This window comes from Astatotilapia calliptera, chromosome 11 (genome assembly GCF_900246225.1).
Source record: "Astatotilapia calliptera chromosome 11, fAstCal1.2, whole genome shotgun sequence".
NCBI classification, from domain to species: Eukaryota; Metazoa; Chordata; class Actinopteri; order Cichliformes; family Cichlidae; genus Astatotilapia; species Astatotilapia calliptera.
The window spans coordinates 15,182,844-15,202,242 of NC_039312.1; the positions used below are offsets into that span (position 1 = coordinate 15,182,844).

The following is a 19,399-nucleotide window of genomic DNA, read 5'->3' on the forward strand; positions in this document are numbered from 1 at the left end:
TCGGCATTCCAGTTACATGAAAACTACGCAAGCTATAAATGGGTGCTAAAATCACACTGACATCACCATCTGAAGCCTTTGGCGTGCTGCCTTCACTTGCTGCTCGTACAGAAAAGTTTCAAGTGGAAAGACTTTTTTTCCTTCCGTTTCATTTTCAGTTTAATCCCATTTATTCAAGGTTTGACAACAAAACTATTATTTGAGGTTAGGAAATGCACCCGTCATAGCTACAAAATTTTAAAATTAATTAAATGTATTTAATAGCTCAAATTAGAACAACAAATTCAACTTTTTTGACATAGGACAAATGAATGTCCAGTTCACAAGCACTGTATTGCACATACAGTCAGAGACTAGATTGAGTATCTCTTCGACCTTTCAAATAATCTTCCAGCAAACTTATACTAACCATGGATACTGAATGATTTGTAACTTTCCTATTTAGTTTGAAGGCAGCAGTTCTTCTTTCGTACTTCCTCCGAGCAGCTCGCCTGTACAGCCATTTTGATTTGCGACCGCATCGCCGGAACGAACCCGTCAGGCAAAGGTGGGAATTCTGTAAACTCAAAGCACAGCTTCAGTGTAAATTTCAGCCACTCTTCTTTCCCATTATGGCCTAATTTAAATGAGTGAACCTTTGCTTGGTTGTTGAGAAAAATGTGGTGCTAACTGCTGGTTTTCAGACACAGCCTAGCCTAGCTAATATTAGCTCACGTTAGCATGGCTAAGCTTTCTTAGCTAAAAAAAAAATTAATTAAAAAAAACAAAAAAGAACCAATGCACAATTCCCGAATTAATTTCAGTATCCTATGTAAGTAACGACACAATGTCTCACATTAGGTAGCATCCTAACGTTAAGAGGGAAGTGTCTCCCAACGTACAGCTAGCCGGTCAGTTTGAAGTAGCGTTAGCACTTTATTGCAGCTTGCAATTTCCATTGCCATTTGGCAAGTGTAATTCTACACTGACACACCTCTCCATGTTGAGAGTGCACAATACAATTAAATGTAGCTGATCTGGGTGTTTCAGGTGTAAATCGTGAAAGGAGCAATGTGGGACCAGGGAGGACAGCCCTGGCCGCAATGGCCTCTTAGCCAGCAGCAGTGGATGCAATCTTTTCAGCATCAGCATGATCCAGGTTAGTGAGTGATGCTCATGCACCACAAATGGCATTTTTGCTCCCTCAATAAAAAAAAAAATCTAAATATTTTACAATGGATTCAAAAACTGCACTGGCAACTAGTCTTAATGCACTTTTTTCCAGGTCAAGTGGACTGGGCAGCCCTGGCGCAAGCATGGATAGCCCAAAAAGAGTCTACAGGAGGAGAGCAGCAGAACATCCAGCCCAATGGTCAGGACATCCCAGGCCTCGAATCTGTTGGACAGAATAATCACAGCAACTTTCAGGGTGACCCAGCATTTGGCAGAATGTGGCAACCAGGTACACAATTAAGCCTTTGAGCCATGGCTCTCCCCCTGGGAAAAAAAAACAAAAAACTGTGGAGATTTCTCTTGTGGCTTGTTTAAGTATTTTGTGTTTAACAGAATGGGGAATGCATGGCCAGCCCCCTCCTCCTCCACCCCCTGACCAGGCCTGGATCCCTCCAGGGTCAGGACCAATGGATGTGGTGAACCCCAGCGAGGACAGCAACAGCCAGGACAGCGTGGAATTCAACTCTGAAGCCCACCATGGGGTTTACCCCCAGAACAGCCATGGGTATGGGGCACAGCCCGACAGCTACGCCATGGCCCCCATGGCCATGAACCAGTTTGATTATCAGGTATGCAGATGCTACGGTAGAAACTGTTGAAGCGTTTTGGTTTTAGTGTGACAGCCAAGTAGCACGAGAAGGAGCAATCCATAGACACTCTGCCGGGTCCGAGCATCTAGGCGTATCAGTCGTTTGCTTTCTTGATGCTGTGCAGAGGAAGTGTTGGCTTGTTGAGGATCCAGCATGGTTTGTTATTACTTTATTTGTTGAGTTTTTTTTCTTTTCCCCTTTTAACCCAAGTATACCTTTTAGCTCAGTAAGGAGTGGGGAAAGACAACAGCAACCCCATACCTAGTGACTGCCAAAACAGAGGACCTTAAGTACTTAGAACTGACTTTAATTTTGAGTTTGTGCTGTCTCTCAACAGCATGGAGCTGCCTCATCATTTGCTCCGACACCAGCAAGCTTCCACTCCCCGTACTGGCAGGGTCCTCCTCAGAACAGACGAGATGCCAGACCGCCTGGGTTTCGAGACAGGCCAAGATCCCCTATCCAGCTCCCTGTCAAACCTGAGGCCCCAGCAGCACCATTAGGTGAGTCCTGATGTCTGAATTTTTTATTATTTTTTTTTAGTTAATTTATTTAAATTCCTGAACTTTCTAGAAACATTTCAAGAAAATGGTATTGAGGTATGAGATAAATATCAGTAGATGACTATATGTTTAAATAATCGAAGTCCTTATTCCACCTGTGTTGGCTTCATTTTATATGCATACAAAAGGTATTTATAAAAATTTGGTTGTTTAAAAAAAAGAGTCAAATTTAAATAGGTGATAGCTGTAGAAACCGATGCACCATTATTAATACAACAACTTCTTTGTGTACATGGATTTGTACTGGAATAGTTTAATCGTTTGTAAAATATATGTGGATAACACGTTTGATCTCCAGATGCTGTAAAGAGACGCACACTACCTGCATGGATCAGAGAAGGTCTTGAAAAGATGGACAGGGAGAAGCAAAAGAAGCTGGAGCGCGAGCGGATGGAGAAGGAGCGTGCAGAAATGGCAAAAGATGACGTTAAAGGCCATGAGGCTGATGAGGGTGGTGATGGCCCACGTCTGCCCCGCAAGAGTAAATTTGTAAGGAACTCATTTAAGACCCATACTGCAAATAGTTTTGTTTTCCCTCTTCATCTGTAGCAATGATTGGCTATGTTTTCTTGATTGAAACTCATTCTTCTCTTCTGTTTGCATCAGGACAGTGATGATGAGGGCAATGATGATAATGACAACGAAGAAAAGATTTCACTAAAGAAAGCATTTTCTGCGCGGAGTCCCTCGCCCCCTGCAGAAGACAGTGAACCTGAAATGACTGAGGAGGAAAAGGAATTCCAGCTGGTCAGTTTGAACTTTCAAATTACATTCAAGTAGTCAGATTTGAGTGTGATTGTGTAGGTTCTCAGTCCGGGTCATGGCAGTTTTGAGTGTTCGAAAAGGAGGCAACTGGACTTCTTTTCTGATTTGTAGAGGTGAAATGTGTTTACAAACCAAAAATGTCCAGTTGACTCCTTTTTGAGCGCTTGATTTTAATCTAATTGTTGAAATTGATAAAATATTGAGATGTTTGTTAATTTGTCCTTGTTTTAGATGGTGATGACAAAAACACTCCTGACAGAGATCCTTCTTGAGGTCACAAATGAAGAGATCCTGCATGTGGCTAGAGATACTCACAGGAAAGCCACTCGAGGTCTGGTCTTATATTTTCCTCTTTTTGCATTATCTCTGCTTGTCACAAAAACATTGTTTAAATCTGGACAGAATTCGTTACGTGCCTCTTAAAATTACTCCGTAACACCCTGTAAGTGAGGGTGACTGAGCAGCATACATCAGAGTATGTCTGTCTGATATGCATTTCCAACCATTCTCTGCTAATGCATCAGGACACAGCAGAGCAGTGTTTGTCACAGACAGTATTGAAAACCTGTCATGGTATTGGAGGTGCTGCTGAATGGCTGTAAGACTGAATAAAGTCTCAGCGCTGACTCACCTGTAGATACAAGAGACTTCCTCCAGTGAAGTGACTGTGCATTAGTACAGATTGGTTCTTTCGCTCCTGTCCGACTGTTTGACTTGGATGTGTGACAGAAGTTTGTTTGTTAACCCTCTCTCTTTTCTCCATTTCTTTTGTTTTATTTTATTATTTTTTTCTCTTGTTACCAATGGCAGCTCTTGTGAATAGTGCTTTATCTGTGGCCCCATCCCTTTCTCTAGCGACTCTTGCCTTTGAGAAAATGGCAGTATGTGTTTTAACATGTTGTTCCTGTTGTTGATGTGAATCAAAGCTCCTGCAAAACAGCTGGCACAGTCAAGTGCACTGGCTTCTCTGACCGGTCTCAGTGAGTATCCCTTTTTCTGTCACTGGTGGGGAGGGAAGGGAAGTTTCTTTGATTTATAGTCGGGGTTATTAGTCGGAACGTGGGAAAAGCTGTTGGCACAAAGCGTGACACCCAATATTTCACTGCTACTATTTAAGGCAAAAGTGGCATCTGACTTGCTTTTTAGATCTGTGCTTTGAAATTAGAAGCATGCTCTCAAAGACATTACAGACTGTTGAAAGTGTTTAAGAGCTGTATGTGTACTCTTTGTTAATAAGAGGTTTACTGGTGTGAAGTATAAAGTTAAACAAGATTAAGTGCCTTTCATGGGGACTAGGGCTGCCACAAACGATTATTTTGATAGTCGACTAGTCACCGATTATTTTTGCGATTAGTCGACTAATCAGATCATCATCCATTGGACGTACAGCGTACAGCTTATTGCACCAGCAGCATCTGGTCTTATATAACTATCATTAGCTTACAGCTTGAAGTGTTTGTGCTAACTAAAAATAAAGACAATATGGTAGTTTATTAATTTTTAATGAAATTTGCAGATTGTTTCGGTGAAGTTTAATAAACTCCTTGCTTTCTAAAATATAACAGGACACCGGAGTATATTCTCCAGTGTCTCACACTTCTGATAATCAGCTGTCTGCTTGACAGTTTTAGCTGTGCAAAAACTATAACTTTAATCTCAGCCAAACCGATTTACTCAGGAACAAATAAAATACTAAAGAAAGCCAAACAATAAAATTTTTAAGTTATCTAAGTGACTTATATATATGTTTAACCTGACTAGCGAAAGACGGCGGTGGGTTTGAAAACGATTTGCCGGGAGTCCGGTGTTCTCACGGCTCTAGTTAGCCTTGCCCCCGCCTAGCTAACGAGCTAGTGGGTAACAGACGTCTCCGAAAACGTCGGAGCGCTTTTGAAAATACGTGGTGTCTTGATAAACTGAGCAGATATTTGAGGTTTACACAGCTACATTCTCGCCTGAAAATATGTTAAACGTTTATTTTGTGACCAAGAAAGAATAATAAGAGTAAAGTTAAAACTAACTAGCTGCCGCCATTGTTGACAACTGCGCTGGGCTGCGCTATGAATTCTGGGACACAGCTTCTTCTTCTTTGGGGTTTAACGGCAGCTGGCATCCTTGTACATGCAGTGCTGCCATCTTCTGTTTCAGTCCGTTATTACACTCTTAAATCCTACTACTCATTCCTGCGTCCTTTGTGATCTTACAAAGCTTCAAACGATGCGTCGACTATTAAATTAGTCGTCGACGATTTTAATAGTCGACGTAATCGTGACTAGTCGACTAATCGTGGCAGCCCTAATGGGGACCTTGAGTTTGGATTGAGTGGTTTCATAAGTGGAACCTGATTTGAGAGCGGATCTTAACAGTTTCCAACACTCAACAACCTGGGGGCTCTGTTGTGGCAGGCGGGCTCGGTGACTATGGTTCAGATGAGAGCGAGGATGAGGATGGCCGTAGCGTCCGAGGATCCGAATCCTCAGACACAGATGAGGAAGAATTACGTCACCGCATCCGGGAGAAGCAGGACGCGTTCCGCCGCAAAGAGCGGGAGATGCAGCTGCTGCAAGAGAAACAAGCTCAGGAGGCGCTGCTAGCACGTGGTAAATATTAAATGTCATTTGTGCAATGTGTGTTACTAGTTCACTTTTAACCTGAGTCTTTGTTTTCTGTTTGTACAGAAGAGATGGCAAAGGAGAGATTAAGTAAAGAAAGGGGGGAATATGATGAAAGTCAGTCAGAATATCCACACAAACAGGACATGAAAGAGAGGGAGGCAGAGCCCTTGGCAGACAGGCGCAGGTCCCGTAGTGAGAGGGAGGGTAGTGAGGGAAAGCATTCAGGCAGAGGGAAGGAACGCTCAGGGAGAGGCAGCAGCGATTCTCCCACCAATGGTCACAGCAGCAGCTCCCGCTCCACCTCCAGCCACAGCAGCAGTCGATCTTCCTCCTCCTCATCTTCTTCCTCGGTATCTTCCCGTAGCTCCTCTCGATCTTCCTCCCCGCGAAGGAAAAGGAGACGTAGTCGCTCCTCATCCCACAAAACCCGGCAGCGCAGCCGCAGCCACAGCTCACACAGGCATCGTAGTGATCGCAGTGAGAAGGGCAGGGACAGGAGGAGGAGCAGTGCAGAGCGATCAGGCCGCCACAAGAAAGATCGGAGTGATTCCAGGGAGCGCAGGAGTCGAAGGAGTAGATCTAGGTCCAGAGACAGGGCCAGAGAGAGGGCCAGAGGAAGTCGCAGTCGCAGCAGAGACAGGGAGAGGGATAGAGAGAGGAAAAGGAGTCGGGAACGCAGGGACAGCAGTCATAGTCGCAGCAGCAAACATAAACAAAAGGCCTCTAGTAAAGACAGAGAGAGGAGGAGGGAAAGGAGTCGTAGTCATGAGAAAGACAAGAAAAAGAAGGATAAAGATAGAGACAAAGAGGTGGATAAAAAGAAGGAAAAGCCAAAGACCAAAGAGAAGGAAAAAGGGAGCTCTGTAGTTAGTGAAGAGAATGGCAAATCTAAGAAAAGGAAAGAGAGCGAGTTAGGAACCGATTCTCAAACTGACAAGCACTCGCGACATGATAGTAAAGCCAGCAAGAAGGGCTCGGCCAAAGCTAGCAAGAGGCACTCAGACTCTGACTCAAGTAGATCCCCCTCCCCTGAAGTTAGCAAGGAAAAAAAATATAAGAAATCCAAACGTAGTCGCTCAAGATCGACGGAAAAATCTCACAAGTCTGGTAAGAAGGCAAGCCGCAAACACAAGTCTAAGTCGCGATCAAGGTAGTATTCATTTTTTTCTCTTTCAAAATACTTTATAATACTGTTTTCATTGTGATTTCTCTCGAGTCTTTGATCTGTTGTAGTAGCTGAGAGGAAAATGTTGGCTGTTATGAAAATTTAATGTTTAATACAGCTACACGTGCCTGACTGTGTAAAGTCAGGTCTCATGAATTAAAGGCTTAAATCTTTCACAACGGTTTTCTATGTCAAATGCAAATATGCCATGACTGAATACTAGCAAGTACCGCTTCCCTAGAGCATCTGCCTGATTTGTCTGGTTCCTGGCCAAAATAGAGGGCGAAAATGTCAAATTGAGCCAAACAAACAAATTTGTCTTTTCGCCATGTTCTGCAGTTTAATTTGCATCTGTAGAATTTGTATAACATCAGTTTTTATGGAAGTTTTCTGCCATATTTATAGTCTTGACAGTATTTTTGGTGAAACGTGTTTTGTTCTGTTGTGCACTGCAATCAGTGTCATTAGTGCAGGAATAATGTCGTGTTCATAACTTTCTTTCAGGTCGACGTCTCCCTCCCGTCGTAGCAGACGCTGAGGAGCACAGTCACTGCCCTGATCTGTGCACTTTGCCATTTTAAATTCCATGAGTTGAACAGGCTTGTCTCATTATAGAGGCAGTTGTGTAGGTGAAAACCCCCTCATACTTTTCTTTTACTGTAAATATGTTCTTTTTAAAGTGTGCCTGAAGAACAAGTTTGAATGGTAGGAGTTTCCATTATCATGCACAGTTTAATTACACACTAAAAAACTCAAGTGAAACTGTGTATATTTTAAAAAAAGATTAACTTTTTCTCCAATTATTGTAAGATGTCTAATAAACTGTTTCTTGTCTTGCCTCACTACCTCTCTGACCTTAATTCAGTATTTACTAACACAGTATTTAATGATGCGTGTTGCAATTGCATTAAACGTAACCATACAAAGCAGGATCCTGCTACTTCCCAGAGATTACAATAATTCCCACTTTAAGGCTGCATGTGTTCAGCTGTCAGTGCTGCTGGATGGAAGTAGTGTTGCAAAAACCGTGCATTGATAGAATGAATGGTAGAAAGTAACTTAAAACATTTTCTCAGTTTTCTGAAGAACGGTTGCTTTATCCATAAGTATTTACAAGTTGTGCTACTTCTGTTCCATTAGGTACTGCAAATGGTGCACTTTGTATTCCTTACCATATTTTATATAAGTTTTAGAGTGTCACTTTTTAAGCTAAATCTACAAGTTTGTTGCTGTTTTGTTATAGATAAAGCAATGCAGCAATATTTAAGTGATTAAATAAGTTATTTTAATCAAATCAATTTAGATCTACAACATCAAAATGTAACTTAGAAATCTAAAAGGTTGTTTTGTATAAGAACTTTTACTTTAGGAAAAAAATATTTTTTGATGCTGTAGTTAGGATAATGGTTTCTGTTTAAAGCATCAAATTGCTTGTTTGTTCATACTGAAAAACAGTTATTCAATATAAAATATTAACACTTCAATAGTTTCACTTCTTACATAGCACATCGTTAAAGGCTCTCAGCTGCAGGTGAGCCTGAAAATTGTGCTCAGTGTTTGGTACACCATTGTTTCTGATCTTTTTTTTTTCTTTTTTTTAAATCCTGGAACATAAAAATATAACATGAGCACATCCAGACAGTTTTCTGAAAGGTGATGCTTGGATTTGGCCTTGGAAAAAAACAAAAAAAAACAACTCTTCATGTCATGCATCCGAACACTGAGTCCAAGCGCTGACGAGGGAGCACAGGGGAGCACAGGTTAGTGTACCACATGAGTACTTGAAGCCTGTGCAGGTTAAATGCTTAATCACATTTAGAATTTGGAGACAACAGTCAACACAAAAATCTTCATCTCACGTCCCTCAAACCATTCAGATGTTTCCACTGTGCCAGAAACGCTCTTGTCATAGGTGATCTTACTGTTTTGTTCCACATGTGAACATAATACAAGTTATCACAAATTACACCCTAGTAGTAAAAAAATAGTCATCAGTAACATATGATTGGCCAGTGAAGTTATCAGTTTTGGTTTTTCCCCAATGAGTAAACTTTTTTTTCTGTTTGTACAGAGATGATTGGCACTTTAAAAAAATGAAACTAGTTAAATGTTTGATCAGGCATCACAACTGAGAGCATGACTCCCACGAATCCATTTTAAAACATAAATTAAAAAAAAACTGGGAACAAATAAAGCTGTCGAACTTTCATTTCCTACTGTGCAAACACTGATTTTTAGTGAGTGGTTTGCAATATCCGATTTCTTTACTGATGGATCCTATTAACCTGCAAGTGATTACTGGGTAAAGTGTATTGGACAAATGAAACTAACCAAAGTCATTAGACTCTACTTTGTCCAGTTGGTCAGGTCTCAACTGGGACTTTTTAATTTTTAAACAATCAAGGAAGAACTTGGCATACTTTTACTGCTCATATTTATTCTTTCGAATACCATAGAGCAGACACAAGCAGTCAAAAAAGAAAACTGGCATAGCATAAAATTAAATACATAAAATATAAATAGATGAAGAGTGGCAGAGGCACTGGGTCCTTAGCAGCTCAAGAGGACATGGGGAATAATTGAAAAAGATAGTCAACGTCAATGATGACGAAACTGAAAATAGTAACTGTAATCTGGAAGCAGGCTTTACAGGGGAGCATCTCGCTGGTTTTACCTGAGAGGCCCGAGAAACTAGAGTGGAGAAGTGGGCTCATCTCCAAAGGCAGAGGAGGGCAGCAGTGCAACGGCGACGGTGAGAGCTGCGCTTAAATCTCAGCGTAGAAGAAGAAGGAAACCCAGCGACGCTGAACTCCAAAGACGAAGAAGACTGTTTATTATGAACTTCACAGCTAGTACCTCGATGGTTTTATGACATGTACTCCAACAAGTTTCGCCGCCTCATGTTAGGGCTGCACTGCCTTAAAACGACCGCTGTTTGTGGCCTGGTCCAGAGGGCCGCTGGTCGAAGCGGGTTCGGCTGGACTGCGGTGTGTAAACAGCGGACACTGTGGCTGCAGAGGAGCGCCTGTCGGGAGATAGAACGACGTGCTGTGCTCCGTCAAAACGGGTATTTAGCAGACACACTCGTGTGGTGACACCTTCCTTTCCAGTGCCACACTGTATAAGAATATTTGGGGGACCGGAAGCAGGGCTAGAAATCAGTATTTTTTTTTTCAAAAGAAAAAAAGAAACTAAAACTCAGTGAAATTTAGCAGCATACAGCTACTGCTTAGACTAAGAGGTCCGACGAGGCTCACCCTGGTAGCTCTACGACTCTGGACAGCTGATACATAGTGCATCATAAATATGTTACGGAAACAATTCTAATTACTACTCTGAAATTTAATACAAGCATCCTTTTGCATCCAGAAAGATAGTCAGGTTTGTCATTTTGTTAAATGAACTGGACTGATTTGTGAAATGTGTGATGCTCCTCCAATACTCCGATACTTTATAGTCAAAGTATCTTAAAGTTGAGTACCTTTGTGGATGGCTATCATATTAGAAAGGCTTCCAAGCAGATTATCTCTGCACAAACCGATTCATTGCTTACAGACACGATTTTCAGTGTCTTGATGTGTCCTGTGGCTGAACACTTTTCACCATTTTTTTTAGAACACTAAAAATGCTGCCTTTTTCTTTTACTCAAGTGATAGCATTTTGAGCATGTGACTTATGCATGAACTAAAAAAACAAAATTTGGCACAATTCAGCATTTGTAAAAATTTGCACGTCACCAGAGATTGCATCATTACCGAACCATTTTACACGTTTTTTTTTTACATGTCTTTACTTGGTTTTAGCAAGATGAACTGAATGAAATGGGTACTGAGGGTTAAATACCAGCACAACCTTTTGTTTTAGAATTTGCATTTGCGATTTGCATCTTCAGAAACTATATGTTTGATGTCAGTAGCAAAAGGGCTTGGTATTTTGCTTGTTAGATTAACTCATTTTCTTCAGTTTTACTGCACTCAGTGTGTCCAAAGTATGATGAGCACAGCAGAATGCAAAATACTGGATAGGATAAGAAAAACAGTAAGCTCACATATGAGAGCCAATGATACTGATATTGGTACATAGCCCAACACAGTGCATCCAGAAAGTACACGACTGCTGGTGTTTCATCATGTTACATCCTCATTCCAAAATGATTAAATTCATTATTTACCTAAAAAGATCCACACAATACCCCATAGTGACACGGTTAATAAAAGGTTTGCTTTAAATTCTTTTAAATTTACTAAAAATAGCAACCAAATATGTTCATATATGTATTCAAAGCCCCCGCTATGACACTCAAAATCATGTACATCCTGGTTCCACTGGTCATCTGATGATTCTATAACTTGATTGGAGTCCACCTGTCTAAATAAGGCCCCACAGTTAACAGTGTATGTTGGAGCACAAACAAAGCAAGGAATTGTCTGTAGACCTCTGACACAGGATTATATTGAGGCACAAATCTGGAGAAGGGTACAGAAAAATTACTCTTCATCAAAAATATCACCATCATCTGTAAATAGAAGTTCTGCCTGAGTCAGGTAGGTGACCAAGAAAGCGATTGTCAGTCTGACAGCTCCAGCGTGGAGAGAGGAGAAACTTCCAGAAGGATAATCTTTTCTCCAGCATTACGCCAATCAGGCCTGTATGGGAGAGGGTCAGACAGAAGTCAATTCTCAATAAAAGGCACAAGACAGCCCACCTGGAGTTTACCAAAAGTCACTTGAAGGACTCTCAGACCATGAGAAACAAAGATTGAACTAAATGCTAAACATCATGTCTGGTGGAAACAAGGTATCGCTCATCACCTGGCCAATACCATCCCTACAGTGAAGCTTGGTGGTGGTAGAATCATGCTGGGAGATGTTTTTTTGGCAGCAGGAACTGGGAGACTAGTCAGCCTTAGCTTGGATCGCAGACTGGGGCGAAGGTTCATCTTCCAACAGGACAACAACACTAAGCACACAGCCAAAATAACAAAGGAGTGACTTTAGCCAGAGCTCAGACTTGAACATGATTGAAGTTTGAGATCTGAAAATGGCTGTGTACCAACTCCCACTCTGTCCAACCTGATGGAGCTTGAGAGTTTCTGCAAAGAAGAATGAGAGAAACTGCCCAAAGATAGGTGTGCAAAGCGAGTAGCATCAAACTGAGCAAAGACTTTGAATACTTACATGGCATATTTTTTTTCTATTTTTAATAAAATTGCAAGAATTTCAAGCAAACCTTTTTACTCATTATGAAGTGATAATCAAGTCCATGTTGGAACTAGAAAGTGCATTTTCTGAAGAAACTGCAGTGTGAATGCTTGAATCTGAATGTATGGACTGAAATGAATTAATTGCTGAATTTTGAGTTAAAAATATTGAATGAGATTTAAAAAAAACAACAAAAAAAAACGAATTTAACCTGAAAACAAAGGTGCTGAACTGCTAAAGGCTGAAGGTTACACAGAAGAAGAAGTTGGAAAAAAGCTGAAAATGTTTTAATTGTAAATTAGAAAAACCTAAGAAATGAGAAAAGAACATTTAGAGTCAGAAAACATCTGAAAGAATATTAAAAGGTCATATTCTTTGAATCACTGAATGACTAAAATGTGATCCCTCCACTTGGATCCACACAGTTTAAAAAGTTTACATCTCTGAGCTTTGAAAGACAAGATGTTGGAAAGAGAACAACGATGGCGACGTTTTGAGGGTAAAATGATGGCTTTAACACTGTGGACACAGCAGCAGTTGAAAGAGAAGTGTTTCAGATGAATCTTGGCAGAGTGAGAGAGAGAGCTCGTTAAGCAGGCAGGTGTGAGCCTGGTTGCTATAGTGACCGCACCCAATGGCTCCATACACACGGACACAGACATGCACCTCACTTTTGCTGCTTAAAATGAACAGAAAAGTCAGGCCGAAACAAATCGTTCCCAAATGAAAAGTAAAAGTCATATTGACAAAATTCTTTCACCGTGAGTGACAGCAATGTCTAGTCTACTGAATTCTCAGTTTTCATGCCTGTGGAGTTTATTATATGGACGTGGTGACAGTGTAAAGACACCGTGCTCTTCTGATTTTCAAACGAACCTTCTGAGCCATTTTAACATTAGAGTCTATGGAAGAGTTGGAGGGAGGAGGCTGTGCATTGGTGACATTTACGAAAGAACCATAACACCTAGGACAATAGTAAACACATTGGATGAAAGAGGACAGCCATGGCTACGTTTTGAGGGTAAAATCATACCTATAGAGCAAACGCTGCGGACACAGCAGCAGTTTTAAAAAAGATTTTAAGATTAATTTTTTTGCTCCTCTCACTCTAGCAGTTGAGCTGCCTCACTCTAGCCCCAACATTCCGTCCCATACACACCCATTATAAACTCTGAAACGGGTGAAAAAACATCATGAAACTTAAACTGGAACTGAAGAAAAAGTATAATAGATATTGAAAAGATAAATACAAGTTGAATAGTTGAATGTCTTGTCTTCGTTTTAAAGTTTGAATGGTGGCTCTATGTCAATGTATGTGGAAGTAGATACAGTTTAAAGAGGAGGAATTTGAATGAGAATTTGAAGGGTCTCCCCATTGAAATACATTATAAATTTTTGTTGAATAAAGTTGAATAAAATTAAAAATATAAATGTTAAAAATGAGAAAAATAGAAGCAGTCTTGTCCAAAAGAAGAGGAATCTGAAGGTGTTTGAATGGTTTTTCTAAGTTGAACGGTTTTGAAGGAGTTAGATGCCAAAAAACGTACGGAATATGGAATAATAGATAACTAGAAAGTGCATTTTCTGAAGAAACTGCAGTGTGAATGCTTGAATCTGAATGTATGCACTGAAATGAATTAATTGCTGAATTTTGAGTTAAAAATATTGAATGAGATAAAAAAAAGTCCGAATTTAACCTGAAAACAAAAGTGCTGAACTGCTAAAAGCTGAAGGTTACACAGAAGGAGGAGTTGGAAAAAAACTGAAAATGTTTTAAATGTAAATTAGAAAACCCTAAGAAATGAGAAAAGAACATTTAGAGTCAGAAAACATCTGAATGAATATCAAAAGGTCATATTCTTTGAATCACTGAATGACTCAAATGTGATCCCTCCACTTTGATCCACACAGTTTAAAAAGTTTAAATGCCTGAGCTTTGAAAGACACGGTGTTGGAAAGAGAACAATAATGGCGACAATTTGAGGGTAAAATGATGGCTGTAACACTGTGGACACAGCAGCAGTTGAAAGAGAAGTGCTTAAGATGAATCTTGGCACAGTGGCAGGCAGAGCTCGTTAAGCAGGCAGGTGTGAGCCTGGTTGCTATAGTGACCGCACCCAATGGCTCCATACACACGGACACAGACATGCACCTCACTTTTGCTGCTTAAAATGAACAGAAAAGTCAGGCCGAAACAAATCGTTCCCAAATGAAAAGTAAAAGTCGTATTGACAAAATTCTTTCACTGTGAGCGACAGCAATGTCTAGTCTACCAAATTCTCAGTTTTCATGTCTGTGGAGTTTATTATATGGACGTGGTGACAGTGGAAAGACACCATGCTCTTCTGATTTTCAAACGAACCTTCTGAGCCATTTTAACATTAGAGTCTATGGAAGAGTTGGAAGGAGGAGGCTGTGCATTGGTGACATTTATGAAAGAACCGTAACACCTAGGACAATAGTAAACACATTGGATGAAAGAGGACAGCCATGGCTACGTTTTGAGGGTAAAATCATACCTGTAGAGCAAACGCTGTGGACACAGCAGCAGTTTTAAAAAAGATTTTAAGATTAATTTTTTTGCTCCTCTCACTCTAGCAGTTGAGCTGCCTCACTCTAGCCCCAACATTCCGTCCCATACACACCCATTATAAACTCTGAAACGGGTGAAAAAACATCATGAAACTTAAACTGGAACTGAAGAAAAAGTATAATAGATATTGAAAAGATAAATACAAGTTGAATAGTTGAATGTCTTGTCTTCGTTTTAAAGTTTGAATGGTGGCTCTATGTCAATGTATGTGGAAGTAGTAAGAGTTTAAAAATGAGTAAGTTGAATGAGGATTTGAAGGGTCTCCCCATTGAAATACATGGGAAATTTTGGGAAATTTTTGTTGAATAAAGTTGAATAAAATTAAAAATATAAATGTTAAAAATGAGAAAAATAGAAGCAGTCATGTCCAAAAGAAGAGGAATCTAATGGTGTTTGAATGGTTTTTCTAAGTTGAACGGTTTTGAAGGAGTAGGAGTACAAAAAACGTACGGAATACAGAATAAAATAGAATAAAGATTAGAAGAACAATACTGTGAATGCTTTTCAAGCATTCACACTAACTAGAAAGTGCATTTTCTGAAGAAACTGCAGTGTGAATGCTTGAATCTGAATGTATGCACTGAAATGAATTAATTGCTGAATTTTGAGTTAAAAATATTGAATGAAATAAAAACAAAACCAAAAAAAAACCCCGAATTTAACCTGAAAACAAAGGTGCTGAACTGCTAAAAGCTGAAGGTTACACAGAAGAAGAAGTTGGAAAAAAACTGAAAATGTTTTAAATGTAAATTAGAAAACCCTAAGAAATGAGAAAAGAACATTTAGAGTCAGAAAACATCTGAATGAATTTTAAAAGGTCATATTCTTTGAATCACTGAATGACTCAAATGTGATCCCTCCACTTTGATCCACACAGTTTAAAAAGTTTTAATGCCTGAGCTTTGAAAGACACGGTGTTGGAAAGAGAACAATAATGGCGACAATTTGAGGGTAAAATGATGGCTGTAACACTGTGGACACAGCAGCAGTTGAAAGAGAAGTGCTTAAGATGAATCTTGGCACAGTGGCAGGCAGAGCTCGTTAAGCAGGCAGGTGTGAGCCTGGTTGCTATAGTGACCGCACCCAATGGCTCCATACACACGTACACAGACATGCGCCTCACTTTTGCTGCTTAAAATGAACAGAAAAGTCAGGCCGAAACAAATCGTTCCCAAATGAAAAGTAAAAGTCGTATTGACAAAATTCTTTCACCGTGAGCGACAGCAATGTCTAGTCTACTGAATTCTCAGTTTTCATGTCTGTGGAGTTTATTATATGGACGTGGTGACAGTGGAAAGACACCATGCTCTTCTGATTTTCAAACGAACCTTCTGAGCCATTTTAACATTAGAGTCTATGGAAGAGTTGGAGGGAGGAGGCTGTGCATTGGTGACATTTATGAAAGAACCATAACACCTAGGACAATAGTAAACACATTGGATGAAAGAGGACAGCCATGGCTACGTTTTGAGGGTAAAATCATACCTGTAGAGCAAACGCTGCGGACACAGCAGCAGTTTTAAAAAAGATTTTAAGATTATTTTTTTTGCTCCTCTCACTCTAGCAGTTGAGCTGCCTCACTCTAGCCCCAACATTCCGTCCCATACACACCCATTATAAACTCTGAAACGGGTGAAAAAACATCATGAAACTTAAACTGGAACTGAAGAAAAAGTATAATAGATATTGAAAAGATAAATACAAGTTGAATAGTTGAATGTCTTGTCTTCGTTTTAAAGTTTGAATGGTGGCTCTATGTGAACGTATGTTGAAGTAGTAAGAGTTTAAAAATGAGTAAGTTGAATGAGAATTTGAAGGGTCTCCCCATTGAAATACATGGGAAATTTTTGTTGAATAAAGTTGAATAAAATTAAAAATATAAATGTTAAAAATGAGAAAAATACAAGCAACAGTGTCCAAAAGAATAGGAATCTAATGGTGTTTGAATGGTTTTTCTAAGTTGAACGGTTTTGAAGGAGTAGGCTTTCAAAAAACGTACGGAATAGATAATAATAAAATAGAATAATAAAGATTAGAAGAACAATACTGTGAATGCTTTTCAAGCATTCACACTAACTAGAAAGTGCATTTTCTGAAGAAACTGCAGTGTGAATGCTTGAATCTGAATGTATGCACTGAAATGAATTAATTGCTGAATTTTGAGTTAAAAATATTGAATGAGATAAAAAAAAACCAAAAAAAAAAACCGAATTTAACCTGAAAACAAAGGTGCTTGAACTGCTAAAAGCTGAAGGTTACACAGAAGAAGAAGTTGGAAAAAAACTGAAAATGTTTTAAATGTAAATTAGAAAACCCTAAGAAATGAGAAAAGAACATTTAGAGTCAGAAAACATCTGAATGAATATTAAAAGGTCATATTCTTTGAATCACTGAATGACTAAAATGTGATCCCTCCACTTGGACCCACACAGTTTAAAAAGTTTACATCTCTGAGCTTTGAAAGACAAGATGTTGGAAAAAGAACAACGATGGCGACGTTTTGAGGGTAAAATGATGGCTTTAACACTGTGGACACAGCAGCAGTTGAAAGAGAAGTGCTTAAGATGAATCTTGGCAGAGTGAGAGAGAGAGCTCGTTAAGCAGGCAGGTGTGAGCCTGGTTGCTATAGTGACCGCACCCAGTGGCTCCATACACACGTACACAGACATGCGCCTCACTTTTGCTGCTTAAAATGAACAGAAAAGTCAGGGCGAAACAAATCGTTCCCAAATGAAAAGTAAAAGTCGTATTGACAAAATTCTTTCACTGTGAGCGACAGCAATGTCTAGTCTACCAAATTCTCAGTTTTCATGTCTGTGGAGTTTATTATATGGACGTGGTGACAGTGGAAAGACACCATGCTCTTCTGATTTTCAAACGAACCTTCTGAGCCATTTTAACATTAGAGTCTATGGAAGAGTTGGAGGGAGGAGGCTGTGCATTGGTGACATTTATGAAAGAACCATAACACCTAGTACAATAGTAAACACATTGGATGAAAGAGGACAGCGATGGCTACGTTTTGAGGGTAAAATCATACCTGTAGAGCAAACGCTGCAGACACAGCAGCAGTTTTAAAAAAGATTTTAAGATTAATTTTTTTGCTCCTCTCACTCTAGCAGTTGAGCTGTCTCACTCTAGCCCCAACATTCCGTCCCATACACACCCATTATAAATTTTGAAATGGGTGAAAAAACATCATGAAACTTAAACTGGAACTGAAGAAAAAGTATAATAGATATTGAAAAGATAAATACAAGTTGAATAGTTGAATGTCTTGTCTTCGTTTTAAAGTTTGAATGGTGGCTCTATGTCAATGTATGTGGAAGTAGTAAGAGTTTAAAAATGAGTAAGTTGAATGAGAATTTGAAGGGTCTCCCCATTGAAATACATTATAAATTTTTGTTGAATAAAGTTGAATAAAATTAAAAATATAAATGTTAAAAATGAGAAAAATAGAAGCAGTCATGTCCAAAATAATAGGAATCTAACGATGTTTGAATGGTTTTTCTAAGTTGAACGGTTTTGAAGGAGTTAGATGCCAAAAAACGTACGGAATATGGAATAATAACTAGAAAGTGCATTTTCTGAAGAAACTGCAGTGTGAATGCTTGAATCTGAATGTATGCACTGAAATGAATTAATTGCTGAATTTTGAGTTAAAAATATTGAATGAGATTAAAAAAAACAAAAAAAAAAAACGAATTTAACCTGAAAACAAAGGTGCTGAACTGCTAAAAGCTGAAGGTTACACAGAAGAAGGAGTTGGAAAAAAACTGAAAATGTTTTAAATGTAAATTAGAAAACCCTAAGAAATGAGAAAAGAACATTTAGAGTCAGAAAACATCTGAATGAATATTAAAAGGTCATATTCTTTGAATCACTGAATGACTCAAATGTGATCCCTCCACTTTGATCCACACAATTTAAAAAGTTTAAATGCCTGAGCTTTGAAAGATACGGTGTTGGAAAGAGAACAATAATGGCAACAATTTGAGGGTAAAATGATGGCTGTAATACTGTGGACACAGCAGCAGTTGAAAGAGAAGTGCTTAAGATGAATCTTGGTACAGTGGCAGGCAGAGCTCGTTAAGCAGGCAGGTGTGAGCCTGGTTGCTATAGTGACCGCACCCAATGGCTCCATACACACGTACACAGACATGCGCCTCACTTTTGCTGCTTAAAATGAACAGAAAAGTCAGGCCGAAACAAATCGTTCCCAAATGAAAAGTAAAAGTCGTATTGACAAAATTCTTTCACCGTGAGCGACAGCAATGTCTAGTCTACCTAATTCTCAGTTTTCATGCCTGTGGAGCTTATTATATGGACGTGGTGACAGTGGAAAGACACCATGCTCTTCTGATTTTCAAACGAACCTTCTGAGCCATTTTAACATTAGAGTCTATGGAAGAGTTGGAGGGAGGAGGCTGTGCATTGGTGACATTTATGAAAGAACCATAACACCTAGGACAATAGTAAACACATTGGATGAAAGAGGACAGCGATGGCTACGTTTTGAGGGTAAAATGGCGGCTGTAGAGCAAACGCTGCGGACACAGCAGCAGTTTTAAAAAAGATTTTAAGATTAATTTTTTTGCTCCTCTCACTCTAGCAGTTGAGCTCTCTCACTCTAGCCCCAACATTCCGTCCCATACACACCCATTATAAACTCTGAAACGGGTGGAAAACATCCAT

The 19,399-nt window shown here is 39.5% G+C and overlaps 1 protein-coding gene across 5 annotated transcripts; it reads left to right on the forward strand.

Annotated features, from left to right (window-relative positions):
* The first annotated feature begins 466 nt into the window (after positions 1–466).
* On the forward strand, positions 467–7,755 carry pnisr (PNN-interacting serine/arginine-rich protein). 5 transcript variants are annotated; one of them, XM_026184727.1, is made up of 12 exons: positions 467–547; positions 1,030–1,138; positions 1,265–1,441; positions 1,546–1,781; positions 2,140–2,305; positions 2,664–2,854; positions 2,972–3,112; positions 3,362–3,461; positions 4,057–4,110; positions 5,536–5,730; positions 5,809–6,895; positions 7,415–7,755. In XM_026184727.1, exons 2-12 carry the CDS (start codon positions 1,051–1,053, stop codon positions 7,446–7,448), a joined length of 2,469 nt encoding a protein of 822 aa, XP_026040512.1. In that variant the 5' UTR covers positions 467–547; positions 1,030–1,050; the 3' UTR covers positions 7,449–7,755. The 5 variants fall into 5 exon arrangements, with proteins under 5 accessions (XP_026040512.1, XP_026040514.1, XP_026040513.1 ...); XM_026184729.1 differs by having other exon boundaries at positions 5,812–6,895; XM_026184728.1 differs by having other exon boundaries at positions 5,536–5,727.
* The last annotated feature ends 11,644 nt before the right edge of the window (positions 7,756–19,399 follow it).

Excerpts from the sequence above, each read along its gene's own strand:
- pnisr (XM_026184727.1), top strand. The coding sequence starts at position 1,051 with ATGTGGGACCAGGGAGGACAGCCCTGGCCGCAATGGCCTCTTAGCCAG. Across the intron at positions 1,782-2,139 it reads TGAACCAGTTTGATTATCAG|CATGGAGCTGCCTCATCATT; the intron begins GTATGCAGATGC and ends GTCTCTCAACAG. Across the intron at positions 3,113-3,361 it reads AGGAAAAGGAATTCCAGCTG|ATGGTGATGACAAAAACACT; the intron begins GTCAGTTTGAAC and ends TCCTTGTTTTAG.